At 43.6% G+C, this 21216-nt stretch overlaps 1 protein-coding gene across 1 annotated transcript in view; it reads right to left on the bottom strand.

Annotated features, from left to right (window-relative positions):
- The window catches only part of LOC146786166 (intestinal-type alkaline phosphatase-like), a 131339-nt gene that overhangs the window by 46875 nt on the left and 63248 nt on the right, over positions 1–21216 (bottom strand). The window contains exons 4-5 of the mRNA XM_085635694.1: positions 14009–14183; positions 3322–3494 (exon numbers count right to left, since the gene is read on the bottom strand). Of these exons, the coding sequence (XP_085491820.1) occupies positions 3322–3494; positions 14009–14183 (348 nt within the window). The remainder of the gene's footprint in view (positions 1–3321; positions 3495–14008; positions 14184–21216) is intronic.

Genomic DNA, 21216 nt, shown 5'->3' on the forward strand with positions numbered 1-21216 from the left:
TTACATGCTGTCCTTGCAGAAGGACTCACAACACACCATAGCTCTCATGAAGGACATGAATGGTGTCTTCTCAGCAGTCCCTTGTAATTGAATGAATGGTCTGAATCTGAAATATTGTGTGACATTTGGGGGTGCTTGATGGGCTTGAAGTGGAAGGAGAGTTGGTTGGCTAAAGATGGCTGTCAGTGGTTCTGTGAGCTTCTAGAGTAACAGGTAGGTAGAAAAAGGCGTGGCCTCTTGTTCACCACTCATGGGATGCACCTTGAGAATGGTCTTGTATGTGGTGGTGTTTTTGAGAGGGACATGGAAACTGCAGTGGTCTATCTACAACTTACCATTTCCCGAAAGAGAAAGTAACAACTTCTACAATACAATAAAATTATGCAACATTGTGTGATATTCCGCATCGTATGTTTCCCTATTATGCATCGTTGACCTATTTAATTATGATGTACCACTTTGCCCTTTGTCTCTTTCTACTGCATTCTCTGCTGCTGCAGAGAATTCCATGTGGAATGTATATAGTTGAATTGCTAGTGTGGCGCGGCAGTTGGCAGAGGCTTCCCCTCTGTGTTGGTGGCTGGAGTTTCTTTCGATGGAATAAAACTTTCTTCATCAACCTACATCGCTTCTTGCATTATTGGAATACGCACCTTTACACATTGTCAATTTGTTTAGACTGATTTGTCCACTTGACATTTATAACCATATTGAATGAGCATATATCTATAATGGTGCTACTGCTTTATTGTATGCAGTTATCCTAAGAATGAACTGCTAAGCTGGAGTCTCTTCAAGCAAAGTAGTATATAAAAGGCACAAATATTAGTTTACCCGCATGGACATGTGTCATATGCAATCATACCTAAAACCAGTTAGGCGGAGGTGAGATGGAAATGGAAAGACACTCGTGTAGCATTTCCGTATGCAGCCACACCATAGCACAGTAGTTAGTGGTTCTATCCTCTTTTTTATGATGGAGGACACCCTGAGCTAGTTCCGTGCTTTGATCTTAAAGGCCGAAACTGTTGGTAATCAGTGACTCATATAATAGTTTAATGGTTTTTCTGAATTGTGGGCTAACCCACCTTTACTCCAACATCTCATGGAGGCCCAATCTATCCTATCAAATGCCTTTTCCACCTCAAGTGAGATGGCCGCTGCAAGTTTCCTGGTATAGTGGCTGGGAGAGACATGTCTGACAGGGTACAAACCTGCCTCACTGCCTAATGCCATCAGCAATAGCAGTGTTCTCATTTCTGCGGGCTCTGGCATCTGCTTCCCTACTATGTGCATTATGCGTGTTGCACATGAGGACCATGTGGGGTCTCACGATTGTTACAAACCTACAGCAGGCCTGTGCCCAGTCCTTTATCAAGCTCTTTGCTAGTCCTGGGTCATTGTGATTGACGCATAGACCCGCAGCCGAAGCTACATTCCAGATAGATTTATTTTGCTCCGTTTATTCAAGGGCATTGGAGACATTAGGAATAATGCAGGCTTTGTGGTTTGGAGTAACTGTATATGCTCCGTGTAATGACAACTTCTACCCACAGGCCTGTGTGGTACTCATTCCAGGGCAACTCCCAAACACTATAAATTGAGGCACAACACAACTTGATGCTGCTAATAGATACCTTTTGCTAGGCTTGGGGAGAATGACCGCACTGTTCAAATCCCGGGGAGAGGAGAAAAAACTGCAGAAAATAAACACAGCTCTTGCATGCATGTTTTATTTCTGTTGTCCTGTGGCCTTCGTGACCAATGAAACCAAGGGTAGAAACAGCAGTGCCAGGTGTACAAAGGGGTAACTGGGTGTAGCAACTGATACCTCTGGCTACCACTAATTGATGCTCAAGCAGTCATCTAATTTCCAGTTGAATGATGAGGGCATTCTGTGAGGCAGTGAGTTTTACAAGCCAAGAAAGGGACCCTGAAGCAGCTGCAGTCACTCATTGTCACTAAGGTGATCTCACTGAGAAGGTCTTTCTCAAAACACCTCAAGATGGCTTCATCACATTCCACACGACTTGCAAAGGGCACTAAACTAAACAATATTTAAGGGCAATTTTCTGGTCAAGTTACATGGCTTGTCCATATGGAGAGGTAAAGACATACAGTTGTACCGAAACGTAGAACAAAACACTTGTTTCAGGCACTACTGGGGAACAAGTGATATGTAATGCAGTGGTCACCTTGATGGAAGGACAGCCCTCTTCTCAGCAACTTGAATTTCCTACAACTCCCCCCATAGCTGTGGCAGTAAAAGAGCAGGGTAGAAGCCGAACAGCCCAAACATTGCGATCCTGTCAAATCGTTTGTCTATAGTACAGGAACGGAAGAAACACCTGACCAAACATCCACATATCTTGTGGCTCCTGGGGGCCCTTATGATCAATTGTCAGAAATAGTTAATGATTTTATTCCAAGAACTGTGCAAAGCTGCAAAATGGTGTTGTTAAGGTACTTTGTCTCATTGTAAAATGGATGTTTTCAGATAGCAGACGCTCGACACTGTTGTCAACTTTATGGTGTTCCCAGAAGGTCTTTGTAGTTTTGGGCTCCCATACCAAATAACTTGTCATTGAAATCCCTTATGAATTGTATTGTGTTATATCAAAGCATTTATATACCACTTACTACCCCTTTGAGTGGCACTGAAACACTTTGCTACATGGGCAGCAAGCCACAGTGTGTAGGGTGTGTGATTGAAAGGGTGTTGTCTTTGTGTTTTGAGAGAAGGGAAGAGAAGGAGAAGGAGAAGGAGAAGGAGAAGGAGACAGAGAGAGAGAGAGAGGTGCAGTTTATTGTTTTCAGTAGGCGGTCAGCTTTGAGCTCCCCTGCAGGTCCCTTTTGGTATTTCGCAGGATCATTGTCTACTTAGCTGGTTCCTGCACTGCGTTGTCCAACCTGATATTTTGTTTAAAGTAGTTGGTGCCGAGCAGGACTGATTGGAAAAAGAATTGGCCACAGATGTTCAGTAAATACGAGGTGCATTCACGACATACGGGGTTTTAAATAGGATCCTTGGGGACCCTTCTTCAGCTGTCTGAAGATTGTGAAAGCCAGCTTTCATGAGAAGGGCCTTTTATTTTAGTGAGTGAATAGGTAAGTGAGTGTGTAAATTAGTAATTGAATAAGTGAGTGTATAACATGTACAGTGAGTGAGTCAGAGATTGACTTAGCGTCTTGGTGAATATGTAAGTGCAGTGGTGAATGAGTAGAAGTAAGACTCAGTGGGTGGGTACATAAGTAAATAAGTGTGTACATAAGTGAGTCAATGAGTCACGTCTCTCTCGTTGTCTTGTGCTCTAAACTTACATCGATGTCCACATTGGTCACGAGCTGGTGAGCGATATCAGTGCACCCTTCCTTTAGCACCGCTGAAGGCATCTCTGAATCTGCGTACCAATCCCTCTCCGCAATGTGGGCGTAGGAACCCGCAGGAGAAGCGTGTTGCACACGGGTAGTGGTCACGATTCCAACTGATTTACCTGTACAAGGAGATCACAAAGAGACAACTCAATACAATGTGAACATAAAGGAGTGCTCTGAACTGAAACAATCACCCTATGTGGCACGGGTGTTACAGATGTGGCCTCTGTGGATTGCTGTACCATCGAGTCACGTTCTTATTTTTATATCCTAATTTACAGGGTTCTCCATAGCAGAAAAGATCTCATGGGCGTCAGAGCATGAACAGAGATGGTCATTCCTTCCTGTTGTTGTAGACATACCAAGATGATTGCTGCACAGAGCAAGAGAACACGAGATAAGTGTTCCATAATATCTACATGCAGTTCATAAACGGAGCGTGCTCTACAATCAGGTGTTTCCAATACTCGTTGCCCATCAGTAGCATTCCATTACAATGCATGAGGTAGGTAGACACATTAACATAACAGGTGCTAGCGTGTAGGCAGGAGAAGAGGGAGGATGTCTACATGCATGCCTACTCTTGGTGGTCATACATGACCTCCTAGGGTAGGCACGAATGTAGAGTGGGCCTGAATCCAAGTGTCCCCTGTGGCTATTAGGGCGTAAGCCTAGATTCATGTTTGTGCACTAGCCGCGAGGTTCACTTTTCACAATACTAGCTCGGCATGCTTGGAAGTTCTTGGGTTCAGACTTGGGGATGCTCAGGGTGGTGTTTTCCTAAGAGAGAGGGGCAAAGAAGTCCAGAGTTCAGGTGTTGCTTCAGAGACAGTCTGATCATGCCCCCTTTTTATTGGGAAAGGGCAACACCTTTGGGTAGCCTAGGTTTCTGCTATAAGTATTTTGGAGTGGTTACTTGGACTGCAGAGAATGTACATGCATGTTAAAAGGACCATCTTGCTCTAAAGGGGGCTTCCGGTCAATGATGTCACAATAGGTATCAGAATCCAAGCAAACATCATCAAACAAAGGAACATTCTGGAATGCCTTTGATGGTGATCGTTAGAGGCGCAGGACTGGGTAAGAATAACTTAGTTTTCTATACCTCTTTATGTTGGAGCCGACATTCGATTAATGTGATCCTTTAAATAGAAATCACATTTATTCATTTATTTAGACACATTTGCAATATACTGGAGATGCAGGACGTCAGCCAAAAAGCGATGGATGTCCCGTCTGCGGTTTTCGAGTGTGCAGACATGTATACTCTCTAAGTAGCTTGGAGAGGACATGCACCACTTTTGGAGGAAGTTGAACATCAGCCAAACTCTAAATAACCCCCATAGTAAGTATCAGCCACCTAGATTTTACAGTATGAAATCTTGTTATTCGTTTTCAGACATGGGGTGACCCACATGGTTGCAGCCAGACACGATGTCTAAAGGAAACAAGTTGTAAATGTAAATGTCAAGGTACTTATAGAGCGCACTGTCACCAGACGGACACCTTGCGGTGTCGCCTTTGCGGTTTCCTGGCGCTGATCCTCATACCGCTGTGGAACCCCTCCTGGCTTTCCCTGTGAAGTGTCCACTCCTGGGCACCCCCAGGGTGAAGCCAGGCATCCTTAGCGCTGTTGGGGCCGGTGTGGAGGCTAAGCAAGCTATTGCCCAGAGTTGCAGCGTGGGGCCCGTGATTAGAATAGGCACCGAGGCGAGAATAGACAGGTCCGAGAAAATAGAGCCCGAGCCCCGCCGAGGCGGGAATCAAACCCTGGTCCCTGGCCAGAACTCTGCTTCAGGGTCTGCCGCTCTAACCATTGAGCCACACTCCTCCATTTAACTTTTTTAAACTTTACCTAAACTTTTTACAATGAAAGGAGCATATTTTTCTAGATTTCATTCTGAGCTGTAATGTCTCCTACATCAAATGGCATTATTGACATAATCTCTGTGTCCTTTCATGTTATACTTGTAATTCTTTCCCAATCCCCTAAACTTAGAACTGCATGTTGCAACAAATCCTCTCTTTTTTAATCTTAAAACATCCCATAGATGTCTAGTCTTTTTGCTGAGGTCTGCAAAAAATAATTTAGAGCTTTGTTTGCTATTCTTAACTCCATCACTCCAAACCCAATGACACATTCTAAAATGAATATAAAAACTGTGAGCATGGGCATCTTCGTTGCATGTATTTCCCCCCACTTGTATGCACCAACGTTCCAAAAGTTTACCCCCAAAATTGAGCTTTGGATTTGAAAGGCTATATTACTATGTGGCAAGAAAAGGCAAATTATGCAACATAATGCACATGTTCCGTGACCATAATAATAAGCTATTTTGTCATTTTAGCACATATTAATTTTGTCTGGGCAAAAATTACATTTTAATACCAGTTTAACACCTGAATACATCAAGGAGCAATTAAAAAGTCATCATTTAGCATTTATGAAGGACTATCATTATATGGCACCCCTAGAAGACATGTCAAGTCTGTGCAGCCTGAAGCTTATTCTGCATCTAACATCAATAACAAAACATCCCCTTTTTAACAAATTATTACTAATAATTTTGTCTAGTGGATGTTCCTGTCTCAGTTTGTTCCTTTTATAAATCCAACACGTCAAGGAGTCAGTAAGCTCTGAATTACCTTTTTCAACTTGACATCATGATTAATACAGAAAATGACAAAAGAATACCTAGGAAGAATTTAGGACCATCATTTGGGCAGTCTTCCTCCTTATTTTCAGCTTTAAGAAGAACATATATGAATGCTTGAATCCAAATCAGTGGCTTAGTGTGGAACTTCATCGCATCATTAAATACATTTTTGAGCGAGAAATCAACACCTTTTCATATTAATCTTAAAAGTCAACTGGTAGCCGCAGGAATCATGTACCTCCCTCCATCCATTCATTCATTCTTGCAAAACAGTTCCACGTTTTCTAAATGGTTACATCACTTTTCATCTTTGGATTCGATATCTCTTTAAGACTAGGTATATCCGATGCACTGTAGAAGTACATTTATATTCTTATTTCCAGCTTTCAAATCATCTGAATACAACTTAGGTACTACATTAATGTTTTCTTCAATTAGCACATCTAGTGACCCTTGACTTATCTCTTATCCTTAATCTTTAAACTTGCAATATTCAACTTTCAAATATAAAGAATTCAGATAGTCATTGCATTAAGAGATTTAAATCTAATTTTATTTGATATCAGTAAGTGCCTTCATTGTCAATTTTTCAATGTCCTCTCAATGTCCCCTTGCTCCTCTATTAACTTTTTTTAAGTGATGCCTTACCAACAATTTCTACTCAGACAAAAGCTTTGAATGCATCCAGAAGGACAGTATTGGTGAAATCGGATTCAAATCCAAAAGCTCATATAACTTCAACTAATGGGTTTATCTTATAACAGAAGTAGTCATAAGACATGGGCTATGGTGGTCCTAAAGACGCTTATACAAAGTGAAGTTGAAATAAAATAAAAGAATAAACTGAAATCACTATATTCCCAATCCCAGGCTCCATTGCTCCATTACCCATCAAATTAAAATGCCCCTTCCATCATTCTGTATCATGGGCATAGAGATTAAACTATACTCTGTTGTAACAAGATGTAACTTAACTACACGTCTTCAAGGCTGAGATTTCACAGAATTGCCCATAAATATTTGTTATAAAGTCTATGGACTAGTCAGCGATTAGCTGATCTTTCTAGCTAAGGATCTCTTATGAAATTAAAACCTCATTAATGGCTCATCACACTGTTGTTGAAAATCTGCTATGAAAGCACAGTGACCTTGATGTGAGGCAAAGACCTATCCTACCGACAACAGCGGCACGTCTACCCCTGCCAGATGAACAAAAAAAGAACAATGAATGCAATGATTGACCGCAACCTCAACTGCAGACAAGTAATCCAAGCACCATTCATGTCAATTGCTATTTTGTTCACTGTCCTACAGTGCACACCCACCAACCAGAAGCAAATAAATGCTGGATTATAGCATAAATCGCAATCCTAACAACAGACATAAAAAAGTTTGTTTTTAGCACTGAGTCAACCTCTAAAGTGGGCCCCAAGTGTTTAGACACAGGCCTGCAAGGGGTTTCAGAGAGGTTCACCTAAGTGTTTAGACACAGGCCTGCAAGGGGTTTCAGAGAGGTTCACCTATGTGTTTAGACACAGGACTGCAAGGGGTTTCAGAGAGGTTCACCTAAGTGTTTAGACACAGGCCTGCAGGGGGTTTCAGAGAGGTTCACCTAAGTGTTTAGACACAGGCCTGCAAGGGGTTTCAGAGAGGTTCACCTAAGTGTTTAGACACAGGCCTGCAGGGGGTTTCAGAGAGGTTCACCTAAGTGTTTAGACACAGGCCTGCAAGGGGTTTCAGAGAGGTTCACCTAAGTATTTAGACACGGGCCTGCAAGGGGTTTCAGAGAGGTTCACCTAAGTGTTTAAACACAGGCCTGCAAGGGGTTTCAGAGAGGTTCACCTATGTGTTTAGACACAGGCCTGCAAGGGGTTTCAGAGAGGTTCACCTATGTGTTTAGACACAGGCCTGCAAGGGGTTTCAGAGAAGTTCACCTAAGTGTTTCGACACAGGCCTGCAAGGGGTTTCAGAGAAGTTCACCTAAGTGTTTAGACACAGGCCTGCAAGGGGTTTCAGGGAGGTTCACCTGAGTGTTTAGACACAGGCCTGCAAGGGGTTTCAGGGAGGTTCACCTGAGTGTTTAGACACAGGCCTGCAAGGGGTTTCAGAGAAGTTCACCTAAGTGTTTAGACACAGGCCTGCAAGGGGTTTCAGAGAAGTTCACCTGAGTGTTTAGACACAGGCCTGCAAGGGGTTTCAGAGAAGTTCACCTGAGTGTTTAGACACAGGCCTGCAAGGGGTTTCAGAGAGGTTCACCTAAGTGTTTAGACACAGGCCTGCAAGGGTTTTCAGGGAGGTTAACCTAAGTGTTTAGACACAGGCCTGCAAGGGTTTTCAGGGAGGTTGATGACTCATTAGGGAAGCACTGTGGTGGGGTGTCAGACAGGATTGTCAACTTTGACAAAATACATGAATCTAGAAGGATTGCAGTTCATGCACAATGCTTCTGGGAGTAGGAGATTTGAAAAAGATAAATAGAAAGAGACTAGTGAACATCCAGGACACAACAGCAGTAGAAATAGCAGGACAGATGAATTTGAGGGACTGTGGAGATACTCAGAAGAACAACTGAAGCAACAATGCACGTATCCTTTTCTCAGCTGAATGTGCCACTGTTCAGAGACAATATTGTCAATCTTCAATTTTTTGGGGTGTTTGAATAGGGGTCTAGTTGACCGGGAGCAAAGGGATATCAGGATTCTTTATGCAGTTGGAGTTATTGGTGAATTTCTCTTGGAGCTAGACTCAGAGGTACTGGTCAATTCTTCTGACACATATACCTTGTTATCGGTGGATCGCAGGGCCTATCTGCTTCTTTGCATAGCACTAACGTAAACAGAGCCTCCATTTTGCTGTTGACCTTAGGTGGCAGTGAATGTGAGCAGTCCAAACTTACATTTGGATGGTTATGTAGGCTGAGGAAGTGAAATACAGCCAACACTAACAATAAGCTGAATATCCAGATAATTGTATGTATTTGTAAAAATAATATACCTTTATTCACTTTTAGGTTTAATAGTATTGTAAGAATTCAATGTTTTGAGGACAATATCCTGTAGCAGATTGAAAGTATTTGACAGAGACTTTGGCAGCTTTGAGTAGATGCTAAATATTCTTATGTGTTTACAAACTGTCTTCCCTGAGGGAAGCACAAGAAGCAGCTCTGTACGGAGTCCGACAGTCGCACTGAGGACTGTTGGCTGGCACGCAACCCAATGAAATCAAAGCGTGACCAGCTGCCTGGATGGATTCCAGCCGGTGGAGAATCCCAACGGAGACATGTAACACCAGGATCAAGGTAGCACACCAACCACCCAGCAGCTGACACCACACACTCTATGTTGTCGGAGTGTCATGCCTTGGGTAAGACTTCTTTCTCTAGCTACGATAAATATATGGATATTTGACTCATAAGTCTGATATATTTGGATCATGCCGATGAGCATGTCAAATGGGACCGATAAGCAGGACAGGTAAATTGGAGAGGCAATGCAGAAGGTGCCAGCACAGTCTTCACATGTGTTTCAGGTTAAACTACCACCTGGGAGGAAACCTACAAATGGGGAATACAAGTTGGGATGCCCGGTCCTCTTATGTTAGAACAACCCGCTTGTTGTATACTTCTATATGTTTGAATGTGATTGTGAAGTGAGTGGCATATTCCCTAACAGCCTGTGGACAGTTTACCATGGAAGGCCAGTAGACCAGCACTTCAACAGTGTCAGATGAAAAGGGACTGTAAACGTATACCTTAGCCAGTGGCCGCCAGTGACCACCAACACACTAGCTGTATCATGACCTGGACATGGAGGCACCAGAGCAGTCATGTAGGCATTATGATTTTGCTCTGATAGGAAACACATATCTACAATAAAGTGCCAACACTTTTCTCATATGTTGGAACAAAGAATGAGTTTCTGTTGAGCTTATGTTTTTTTAGTAAATAAATCCATCCGAATAACAAGAACTAGGCTTTAGCTGACTTATCAATCATAGGCAATATATTCAGTTAGTTTGTAAAGTTTGCTGCCAGTCCTCTGCATCATGTGGACATACTCACATTTTCATGTCTCAAATAAATAATGTTTGAATGTATTTTTACAAGCAGGACAGCCACCTTCCCAAGAATATTAAAATGTTGTTTCAGCAGAATTGTACATGTTCAAGGTTTCACTAGCTCTCTTAGGAGAATCACATAAATGTAGCAATAATTGTTCTATCACAGGTGGTGTTCATGAGAAGCTCCTTGTTGTAGAGTTATGGAAGAGAGCCAAAATGTATTTCTTGTAAAGGGTTCACTCTGCTTAATTCTGATTGGTTTCTTATGTGGGAACCATGTGCAACTATTGAATCCTGTGTTTAAACCCAATAAAAGTACGCTCTTTGGATGCCGGAGGAGCCCTTTCTTACTGACCTTATGAAGGCGAATCTATTGTCAGATGGCTCTCCCATTATATACTCTGTATTTTGCTGATTGGAACCTTACTGAGTTCCTTGATTGATTCTGTGTTCTAACTGAGCTCTGCACACTGATTACTTGATTTTGATTATATCATTTGATTCCTGTATGACTTATTATTTTAAATTAAACATTTAAGGTTTGGAACTTTCTATGCCTGACATTTTTGCGTGACCAACTGGATCCTACCTGCCTAGATTGAAGCCAACAATTAGAATGCTTTACAGAGAACAGGCCCAACAAGGAGCAGCAACATCTCATAGGGATTCACACCGCTCCCGGTCCATCAGTCGCACAAGATAACAAGAGTTAGCGCAACATCATTATCAGTCCTACAGAATGAAGCTTCATTCGCAGCCACTGACCCAACTTTGCAGAACTGGTGGACATCTTAGTTCATGAGAAATCAAAACACAACAGTGATAACTGTACCCGCGCAAGACAGGAATTTACTTCTTAAGAAGTGATTGACCTCATGTCCCCGGGCATGATATTTACAACGCAGATGGTGTGGTAAGTTACAACTGTCCCACACATTGGAAGAAATATCTCCAAATAGCAAAGACACGTGACTTACGTTGCTAGTGATAATTGCAGAGAAATATTGAACAACAAGATATTTCGTCATGCACTGGCCATAGCGGGCACCAGGCAATTCCCCGGTGAGAAGCACGGGTGGGGGCCGGTTTTGGCCCCCTTGGGGCCGTTTTTCTCACAGGGCCGTTTTTGCAGCATAGCTGTAAAATCGGCCCAGTAAAAAAATGGGCCATAAGCCGGCCTGGCAAAGAGCTCGGCGGCACCCCCAACCCCCCCGGGGGGAACGGCCGAGCACTTTGCCAGGGCCGGTTTTGGTTCTCAGTCCGGCCCTGGTCATGACTCCCAATGGTTTCGGAGTGAGTCATTAGCCGATAGCAGTGACGAGGTTTAGGGATGCAGAAGAGGTCCTGAGGCAGGTCCGATGAATGCACTATTACAGTGTATGCCCCTCTACAGGGCCGTCTTTAGAGTGGTGCGACCGGTGACGCCGTGCCTTGTTCTAACCAGGGAGGGTCTGGTCGGTGTTTTGAAATAACTGATGGGTTTACAAGCACCTCCTGCAGAGTTTCCTGTGTGCCCAGCAGATTTCAGGCAACAATGAAAATGTCAATATATCTAGTTATAAACATTCTTGCTGGAGGGAGCTCAGCGTTTTGTCTATGGGTGGGCGGAACTCGGGGAATTTGACTTTGCGGAATACCTTGGATTTACATCAAAACTCTGCAAGATTCCGCTGAGTTCTGTCAATGGGCACAAATAGGCACGCCATGCTGCTCCACCTGTGATTTAGTGCCGGTAGTACATTCCGTGCTGAAAAATCAGCACGAACGGCAAAACGAGCAGCAGGCTACTGACCACGAAAGGTCGTGCCCTTCTGTGACCTCCCACGACCATCCGTGTTTGAATAATCTTGCCAGATGTCCTCCTAGCGACCAGAAATTACGCCAAATCTCGCTCGTGCTCACCAACTCATCATTCGGGAGCCTTGCACGATAATGAAATCTATCACATGGTAATTAGTGGAATTTAGAAGAAGAGAAGGTAATGATAGAGAAAAAGAGGTAGAACTAGACAAAGACAGCTAGGAGGGAAGAAGATAGATTGTGAGGGAGGTTAGGTAGAGGCAACAGAGGTAAAAACAGAGAGGAGAGGTTGCTAGGTGAGGTATTAAACAAATGGTGAATTAAAATGAGAGGTTAGGCAGACAGTCAGAAAGAGAGAGACCATAAGCTGGTGTGGACAAAATGAGGTAGTGAGAGATATGCGAGATAGAGTATGATGTGGAGGAGAGAGAAATGTATTATAAATAATTCTAAGGCAGTGAGAGAGTTGAGAGAGAAAGATAAAAATAGAGGAGTTATAGAGAGCTAGAGAGAGAGGCAGAGAGATGAGATGACCTGCTATTGATACTTCTTGGGGAAAATGACCTGCTAACTGGGATCAAATGTTTCAATAAGATTGGGACTTGTTGATGGAAAATGGCAAGGAATGAGGAGTTCAGGAAATGAGACGGGTCAAGAGGCTAAAGGAGGCGTTATAGGCGGGGGGTTGGTTGATTTATTTTTGGGATTGAAATACACAGATGTATTTATTTAGTATTTGGCGTCTAGGGTTTATTTATTTGTTTGAAGGTTTTATATAGCGCGGACAAGACCCTTGCGGGTATCAGAGCGCTTTACATGTCAGATGTAGGAAACAAGAATAGACTTAGCAAACACAATTATAGGTGATTCAGATATACGCTACTCAAATAGGTATAAAACTAGCGATTAAAATACAGAGCTCAATAAAACAGACTAGTAATTAAAATACATTAATAAGTCAGTAGATTCACGTGAGTTGAGCCATGAGAATTGCTTTGACTTCTTTTTTTTAAGGAAGCAGTGGAAGGATTTAGTCTTGTTTCTGTGGGCAAAGCATTCCAGATCCTGGGAGCCATTCCAGAGAAGGATCGGTTGTAGGTTTTTTTCTTGGCAAATCGTTGTGGTTTCAGTAGAATAGTTTAGGCACTCCTGGAGGATCTATTACCAGCAGAGAGCACCAGTTTCTGAGCTAGGTAGGTCGGAGAATTGTGATGTAGGGCCTTGTGCGTCATACATGCGATTTTCAGATGAATTCTAGCATCAAACGGTAGCCAGTTGAGGGCTCTAAGGTCTGGTGAGATGTGAGAGGTTCTCTTTGAGCCAGTGACGAGTCTCGCAGCTGAGTCGATAGCGGCTCTTAGCGGGGCTGTCGACGACCTTGGGAGGCTGCATAAGGTTGCAGCCCCATATTCTACTCTTGGGATTACTAGGGCGTGAACTGCTTGTTCGAAGTCGTAAGCTGGCAGGAAGGGTTTCAGTTTTCGCAGGGTCCTCATGTGGAAGTTAGCTCCTTTTGTGGGAGCGCTGATCTGCTTCTGCATCTTTAGGTTGCTGTCCAGAGTCACACCTAGCAATTGTGCTGATTCGACAATCCGAGGTTGTCCTTTGAGAGCTGTTAGGTGCTTCATCCAGTCCAGGATAGTGGATGCTTTGTTAGGGAGAGCGATTAAGAGGAACTCCGTTTTGAGAGAGTTTAGTTTCAGATGGTTTTCGGTCAGCCATGTTTGTGTGTTTTTGTAGTGTTGTGTTGAGAGACTTGATGTCTTCAAGTGTGTGGATCTTGATGTAGATTTGGGTGTCGTCTGCATACATATGGAAGTGAAACTTGGAGAGGCTGAGAAGTTCGGTGAGTGGTTCCATGAAGAGGTTGAAAAGAGTGGGTGAGAGGGAGGAGCCTTACGGAACTCCTAACGTGACTGGCATGGGGTTGGACAAGGATTGATTGACCTTAAACCTTTAATTCATTTTATGGTGAATATGCCAAGAACAGAGGTTTTTTTCTCTTTTTTAGTCTTGTTTTTTTAACTTTTCTCAAATTTAAAGATGTGTTCATAGGTCCCTCGCCACATTGCTCAAAGTGAAAACTCATGAAAGAAACAATTTTCAGACAACCATACCTGCTTTCTTCGCCCTCTGGAGCACGGATATGACTTCATTGCCATTGGTGGTGTTGCAAATGTCCCGCTTGGCAGCAGCGGTCAACCCGAGGGTTCCATAGTTAGCTTTCACCCCACACTGGTAGGCCGTGGATGTGCCAGCGCTGTCGGGGACGCGACGGTCGACATTATAGGTCTGTGGGTAGAGAATGAGCTTTTTTACAAGGGAGGTTTCGCATATCACCTAAAACTAGTTTTATCTACAGTCCCAGAAGGCCATAGTTGATTTTTAATATACATCTGCCTTGCTACATCAGGGACTTTTGGTTCTCAGTAGGAAGATAAACAATATGGTTTCTGGACTCAACATCCTGATGGAGACACTATCAGTCTATTTCAGAAGTGTTGTGCCCCCATAGTACACCTTACATGCAATTGAGAAGAAGTCCTGGGTCTCCTGTAGCTTAGCACCAAATCAGTACCACAGGCCGAGGCATGTCAGAGGGAGGTGTACAGTGCAGTAGTGGGGAAACAGGGCTACAGATACATTTACTAAAACCTTTGAGTCCTTTTACTACACAAAAAGAGTTCTGCGGTGCCAACTTTGTACCAATCATGCTGTCTACATTCTATATCATTCTGAAGTTGAAATGCTGTTCCGGTAGGGGGCATGTTTCGAAGCCACATGTAAAAAGGGGTCCTGAATTTCTTGTTGCGATCTTATGGAGTTGTGTCAGCGAATGCTACGCATTGTGTACGTTCTGGTGTGACGCAAGTCTGAGTCCCATCACAGTGGACCTTCCAATGTCTGGTCATTGTTCGGCTGAGATCATGGGCCACATGTCTGGCTCCCAAGTTCTCTCCAAACCACTGAATTAAGTTTCTACTTTCTTCTCCTTTCCTAAGGACCTTGTCTATGTAAAATCAAAACCTACGCGGTCTCCATGGGTTTTAAGAGTTGATTCCAAACAGCGCGTTTGTTGAAGGTATTCACAGAAAACCTCATTTTAAAAGCTGAGGTTTTCTTTTTAAGTCAGAAAAAGCCTGAATTTCATTTTAGTGATCATTCGAGTGGCCCTCAGTATCAAAGGGATACCAAACAAGAAATTATTATTAATGTGGAAATGCTTACTCATACGTTCCTGACCTCAGATGGGTGGAAAAATGCTCCGGAAAGGTTGCATCCAGTCACTGGCGTAGAGATTACTCTAGTAACTTGTAAAAAGTAAGCACTGGGTTTAAAGCTTCAAGAAAATGGTTTCATGGAGGTGCAGTGGTGTCCAGGAATCTCAAACTAAGTCACTGGAGGTGAAGAACCGGTCTGTATTTTGAAGAATGGATTTTGAAAATAGCTACTTTAGGCTCATTGAAAAAAGTAACATTAATGCCAGTGACGTAGAAGATGAATTTAAATAGATCTGGTATTCTCTTTTGGGACATGCCACATATCTTAGATTGGTTCAGTGAGCAGAAGGTTTAGTAGTAGAGAGATAATACCCATGCCTTTTACACCCCCCTATCCATTTGGGTAAGTACCCTCTGCATTATTCCTATCCGGGGAGCTGGAAGTTGGGGTGCAGGAGGTTCTGCAGCACCCCCAAAAGTACCTTGCAGGAAATCAGGCGAAGAATGAGTGCTAAAGAGACATTTAATGTTTGTTTTTATAATGTTACTGTGCGTTCAAACACAGAGATCAAATCTCATGACAAATGGATGCTTATTGTTTTAACATGGGGACTGATGCCCTCCTTTCATTTTTGTAGCTGAATGGTGAGAGAAATGTGTAAGGTGACCCAAGTGGCAAGAAGCATAGAAGAAAGGGCTGCAGGAGAGCAACTGTTTCCTAAGATACAATTACATTTAAATAGTTGTAATTGAACTATACACATATTTCAAATTATCTCAGCAGTAAGGAAAATGCAATGAGACACGTTGGGCTGTTTTGTAATTCCGAAGTGTGGTGGAAACAACGACTTTAATAGGATCAGAACAAACCTGCCAGTTAGAAATGTGCAAATGATAAAAATGCACTGAAACCAGAGGTCCAGGGGTTTCTGTCTGAGCACCATATATGCTTAGCAGTAAAATGCACCTCTGATGCAAATGTAGTTGCCATTACAATGGAAAATGTGTTCTTCGTAAATAGCAGTGGCCTACCACGTCATGCTTTCGTCATAGGGTAGGGACCGTGTGCTCCAAAATGCACCACTCGCAGATACTGCACCCATCTCTGGCCTACTGACCGTGCATGGATCACTGGCTGCACTTGTATCTCTGTGACTTCAGTGACGTCACATGCATGGCTGCACCCCCACTCTGAAATCTGGGGCAGCACAAGCGTTCCTTCTTTAGGCGTCCAGTCATGAGAATTGACCAACTGCAGATGGTTCTTAGCGCCTGGTCCTCACTTCGTACTTTAAGGGGGTTGTTTGTTGTTAAGAATTTAATTCACTATTTAGCCCATGTTGAATGGCGCTCCCTGCATATGTCTTTTTAAAAATAAAACAAAACGAAGAAGACGGGGTCTAGGCGGTCCCTCTTGAATGTTTTGCCGATTAGCTTTAGAATATTCTGGGAGTCTTTTAGGTAAAGAGAGAGTCGGAGAAGAAAACGGACTATAAGTTTAACCATGCTGATAAGGAAAAGAGGAGACCTCTATGGTAATGCTAGATGCGGACTAAAGAGACGTAACCATACTGCTATGGTAATGCTAGATGCCGACTAAAGAGACGTAACCATACTGCTATGGTAAAGATAGATGCGGACTAAAGAGACGTAACCATACTACTATGGTAAAGATAGATGCGGACTGAAGAGACGTAACCCTACTGCTATGGTAAAGATAGCTGCGGACTAAAGAGACGTAACCCTACTGCTATGGTCAAGACAGCTGCGGACTAAAGAGACGTAACCCTACTGCTATGGTCAAGACAGCTGCGGACTAAAGAGACGTAACCCTACTGCTATGGTCAAGACAGCTGCGGACTAAAGAGACGTAACCATACTGCTATGGTAAAGATAGCTGCGGACTAAAGAGACGTAACCATACTGCTATGGTAAAGATAGCTGCGGACTAAAGCGACGTAACCATACTGCTATGGTAAAGATAGCTGCGGACTAAAGAGACATAACCCTACTGCTATGGTAAAGATAGCTGCGGACTAAAGAGACATAACCCTACTGCTATGGTAAAGATAGGTGCGGACTAAAGAGACATAACCCTACTGCTATGGTCAAGACAGCTGCGGACTAAAGAGACGTAACCATACTGCTATGGTAAAGATAGCTGCGGACTAAAGAGACGTAACCATACTGCTATGGTAAAGGTAAATGCAGACTAAAGAGACGTACCATGCTGCTATGGTCAAGATAGCTGCAGACTAAAGCGACATAGCGGCACAAGAATAAAAAAGGATAAGGAATAAGGTGTTGAACCTGCAGATCTTCTCCGGGGTATCTTTGCGTCTGGGAGAAGGGGAGTAACAAGCACCTCACAATCCGGATACACTTGGGTGTACAGAACAGAACATTGATTCAGTGAGCATGCACTAATTGTAGGTCCGCCTTGGCCTCAAAGTCACACATTGGGCATGGGAAGAGTCTGGGGTAATGAATCAAACTCCTGAATGGACAGTGGCCTGGGCTAGCCAGCACACTATCCTGATGAGGTTTTGTGCATGGACAGGGGGGCATTGATGAACGCAAAGAGCTAATTCAGCAGAAAACTGAGATGGCCTAAGTCCACAACTATCCTTCGTGGCACAGAGCTTGACACTATTAGAAAGAAGTCAGCAGAGCGGATGCACAGGGTAGTCCCTCTTGGTGAAGGGGAAATCCTCCCTGTTGTGACAGAAAAAGTGACCATCATATACCTGTGGTCTCCGATAGATCAAGCAAGCTTTGCAAGAAGGCCGTCCCACCAGGACCACAATGTTTTTTGAAGGGCGACAACACTGGAGATAGGGTAAAGTAACATTCACAATGTTGATCAAAGAGACAACGATGGAGCAACGAGGCAGGACAAAATTCTTACCAACAGATGCAGCCAGTAGCTCTGCCCTCTGGACAATCACGGGCAAAATATGATGCTGTTGGAGATTGTCCAAATGGTGGCTGGCAAATGGTCTGGCCAGTGATAAACATTTTTAGAGTAGTTCCCAATTCTAGTCGCAGTGATGACGTGGGAAGGAAGTTTGAAGAATAAAAGCAGGATATCCTGGACCGCCATCGCAAACTGCTGTCACGTAGTGAGATTACAACAAACTTCGTGTTTTTTAGATACTTTGTGTTTTTTAGATATCTTTGAAACTGAACATTTTTCGGTAATTTGTACAAAGGAGCAAGAATGTAATTGTGTATATCTTGTCTTATTTTAAGATAAACACGTTGATGGACCTGGTACCATTCACAAAGATGAAACTTGTCAGGTTAGTTTTAGGGATCATGGCTTGGACCTTGGGTAGTTATGATGTGAGCAGAGAGCTACAGAGGATGGTTTAACAGTGTAGTACCTCCCTGTACTTATCGGAGAGCGTTTACTCCGTCTTCCCATCTGTTGCTTATTCATCCAGGAAGAACAGATCTTTGGCAGCAGTTGGACTGTCAGGTCTTTGGCAGCTCTTAGATTCGGTGATTTGGGGGACAGTTAGACAAGGAGGCATTTGCGTGAGTTAGACTTGCAACTCCTTGTTTCATCGTGAAAACACGCAGGTGAGGTTCCCAAAGGTTCATCGGACAAAGGATGATGATCCGGTATAGCAGGTTTAAGAAGGTGGTCCTCTGTGGCAGAGACGGCATCTCGTTGCCAGTATCGGAAACCAGGGGGGCATTTCTGTCAAAGATGTCATCTACTTCCTTCGAACATCCTCTATTCCACAGCCCGAAGCACCAAGCGTATGTTAATTCATGGTCCCAGACATAATGGAGAGGCCAAAAGAGAGATACGAAAAGAACGATGTGGGATGGTAGAATGGGTTTTATGGTGTCCGGAAAAGGTGCGTCATCAGCCTTATCAACTAACCCTAGCGGAATGGTGTGCCCTGGGCAAGGGCTTTAGAAATATTTCCAGATTGGGTCCATGAGTAAGAGGCACTCACTGCCTATGAAGGTGTATCTATTCTGCATAATGGTGACGGTGTCTCTCAAGGAACCTTGCATGTCCCGCAATCAGCATGAAATATTTTGTATGTATGTCTGTGGATTTATATAGTGCAAACCTAGCTATAGAGTAACAGAGTGTTATGGCAAGTTGTGGTAACATTACATTTACATAGACGGGGGGAGGTAGGGTTGAGTGGTGCAGTATGGGAAACAGGGGCATAGCTGTCTAGGCAGACTATCTGGCATGCCAAGAATGGATTGGAGAGTGTACGGTACGTCTAGAGCCATGGTGATGCATGGATTCAGAGTTATACACTGAGATGTTGCTTTAAAAGCAGGGTTTTGAGATTTTCTAAAGTGTAGGATGGATAGAACCTGGCAGACTGCCCCTGGGATGGCATTCCACATCCAAGGGCTAGAGATGGTGAAGACATGACTTGTATTTTTTTGGTTTCTTGGATCTCCTGGTCTCTAGTCTTTTGATGATGTTGCTGTAGGGTTTTAGAGACCTCATCAAAACTTGATTTTGGAAGCCAGGCACTGTTGTGTACAACTCTTGGGTGTGTAGTGAATTATGCAATTTGTTTTTAATAGGATGCATGATTGGAAAGCAAACGGGTTGAAATCTTTGAGCATAGAAAGATCTCAACTGGTTATAAAGTCATTTCATGAGGGCAGCTTCAGAAAGAAGGATATTTTTCAGGGGAACAGTTTGAATACCAGAGCATCAGCAAGTACAGCTTCACCTCCATAAAGTTGTGACAAGACTAGAGCTGGCACGCCAGGTCTGAATTCAGCTTCCAGCAGGGAAGGTTTCACTCTGCAAAGGAGGGGCATTTGTAGTTCTGGTTTTGTGTGCAGCATAATGTTGAGTTTGCGGTTCAGAAAAAGCCAAGGTACTGAGCACTAGTGACGAGCTAAGCCCTGAGCTCTTGTTGTTCATCGATCGAGCCACCTTCGGACATGGTGTTTTTTCCTGGAGTTGCTGTACAGGATGAAGTCAGTCTCGGCTGGATCCCATCTAAGGCAAGACATGGACATCCAAGCTTCAGGGGCAGCAAGGCGCATCTTAAGAAGAAAGGCATCAAGGTTTGATGTGATCGTTAGGTATAACCGGGTGGCGTCTGTGTTTTTTTTTATCTGTTGATCTGACAATAGGTTTCCCAAAGGGTCCATGCACAGAAGACAGATGTGGGCATGGAGATAAACCTATTTGGGTGGATCATGTCAGTGGGATGTGGTCTGAACCCGAGAATCCCAACTGGGCAGAGGGGATGTTTCCTTTTAATAAGACTTGAGCCGCTATAGGACAAAACCTTTAAAGCCCATTCTGTGCGCTGTGATTGTCATGCATGAGGAAGGCCAGTTTCATGGTAGACGTTGTTCAAGGCAGCCAAGACATGAAGTCGTACAATAAGGCAGGGCTCACAATCCTCTGTTATCCGCAGGGCATTACATATTATTTGAACGGTCGTGGTTCTCCGCACTGCAAGACGGTCTAAGACTCTACATATTAAGATGTGTAAGGTATTAAACTCAATGTTATGAAGCCGGAGGGCAAGAGCTTTCTTGATGTGTGCATGGGCTCTAGCTGGTGAGTCTGCGGGATCCAGGTTGGGCTTTTATCCAAAATGGCAGAAACTGTCCTGTCATATGAGCTGTTATATGGCCGTTAGCGTCATTTTTCGACATTGCATGAGCTCTGCTGCCATGATGCTGCTTTTGCACACTTTACTACATGACTTTATTTTGCAAGACTCTGTTTGTGCCTTTCATATGAGAACTGTCTGTTTTTGGCCTTCTCTATTGTCCCTGGAGATTAGTCTGAACACTATGTGCAAGGTCGAAAAACATGCCCCTGGTTATTCTGTTCTGGTCAGTTCCCATTACCTAGACAAAACATGCTACACACAGCTGCACTGCTGGAGAGCTTGTGCTTTGATATTACAGGGATGTATGTTGTTCACACACACTTGGAGGGAAACCTTTCCTTGGAGAAGAGCTATGTTGTTCCTATGATGTAAAGCTACCATCTAGGCTCTAAGGTATGGGGTCTGCTGACAAAGCCCAGAGATCTTCCTTTATATAATAAACCCCAACTTACCAAGGGGAGGGTGGTTAGGCCTTAT

This window comes from Triturus cristatus, chromosome 11 (assembly GCF_964204655.1).
Source record: "Triturus cristatus chromosome 11, aTriCri1.1, whole genome shotgun sequence".
Lineage (NCBI taxonomy): Eukaryota > Metazoa > Chordata > Amphibia > Caudata > Salamandridae > Triturus > Triturus cristatus.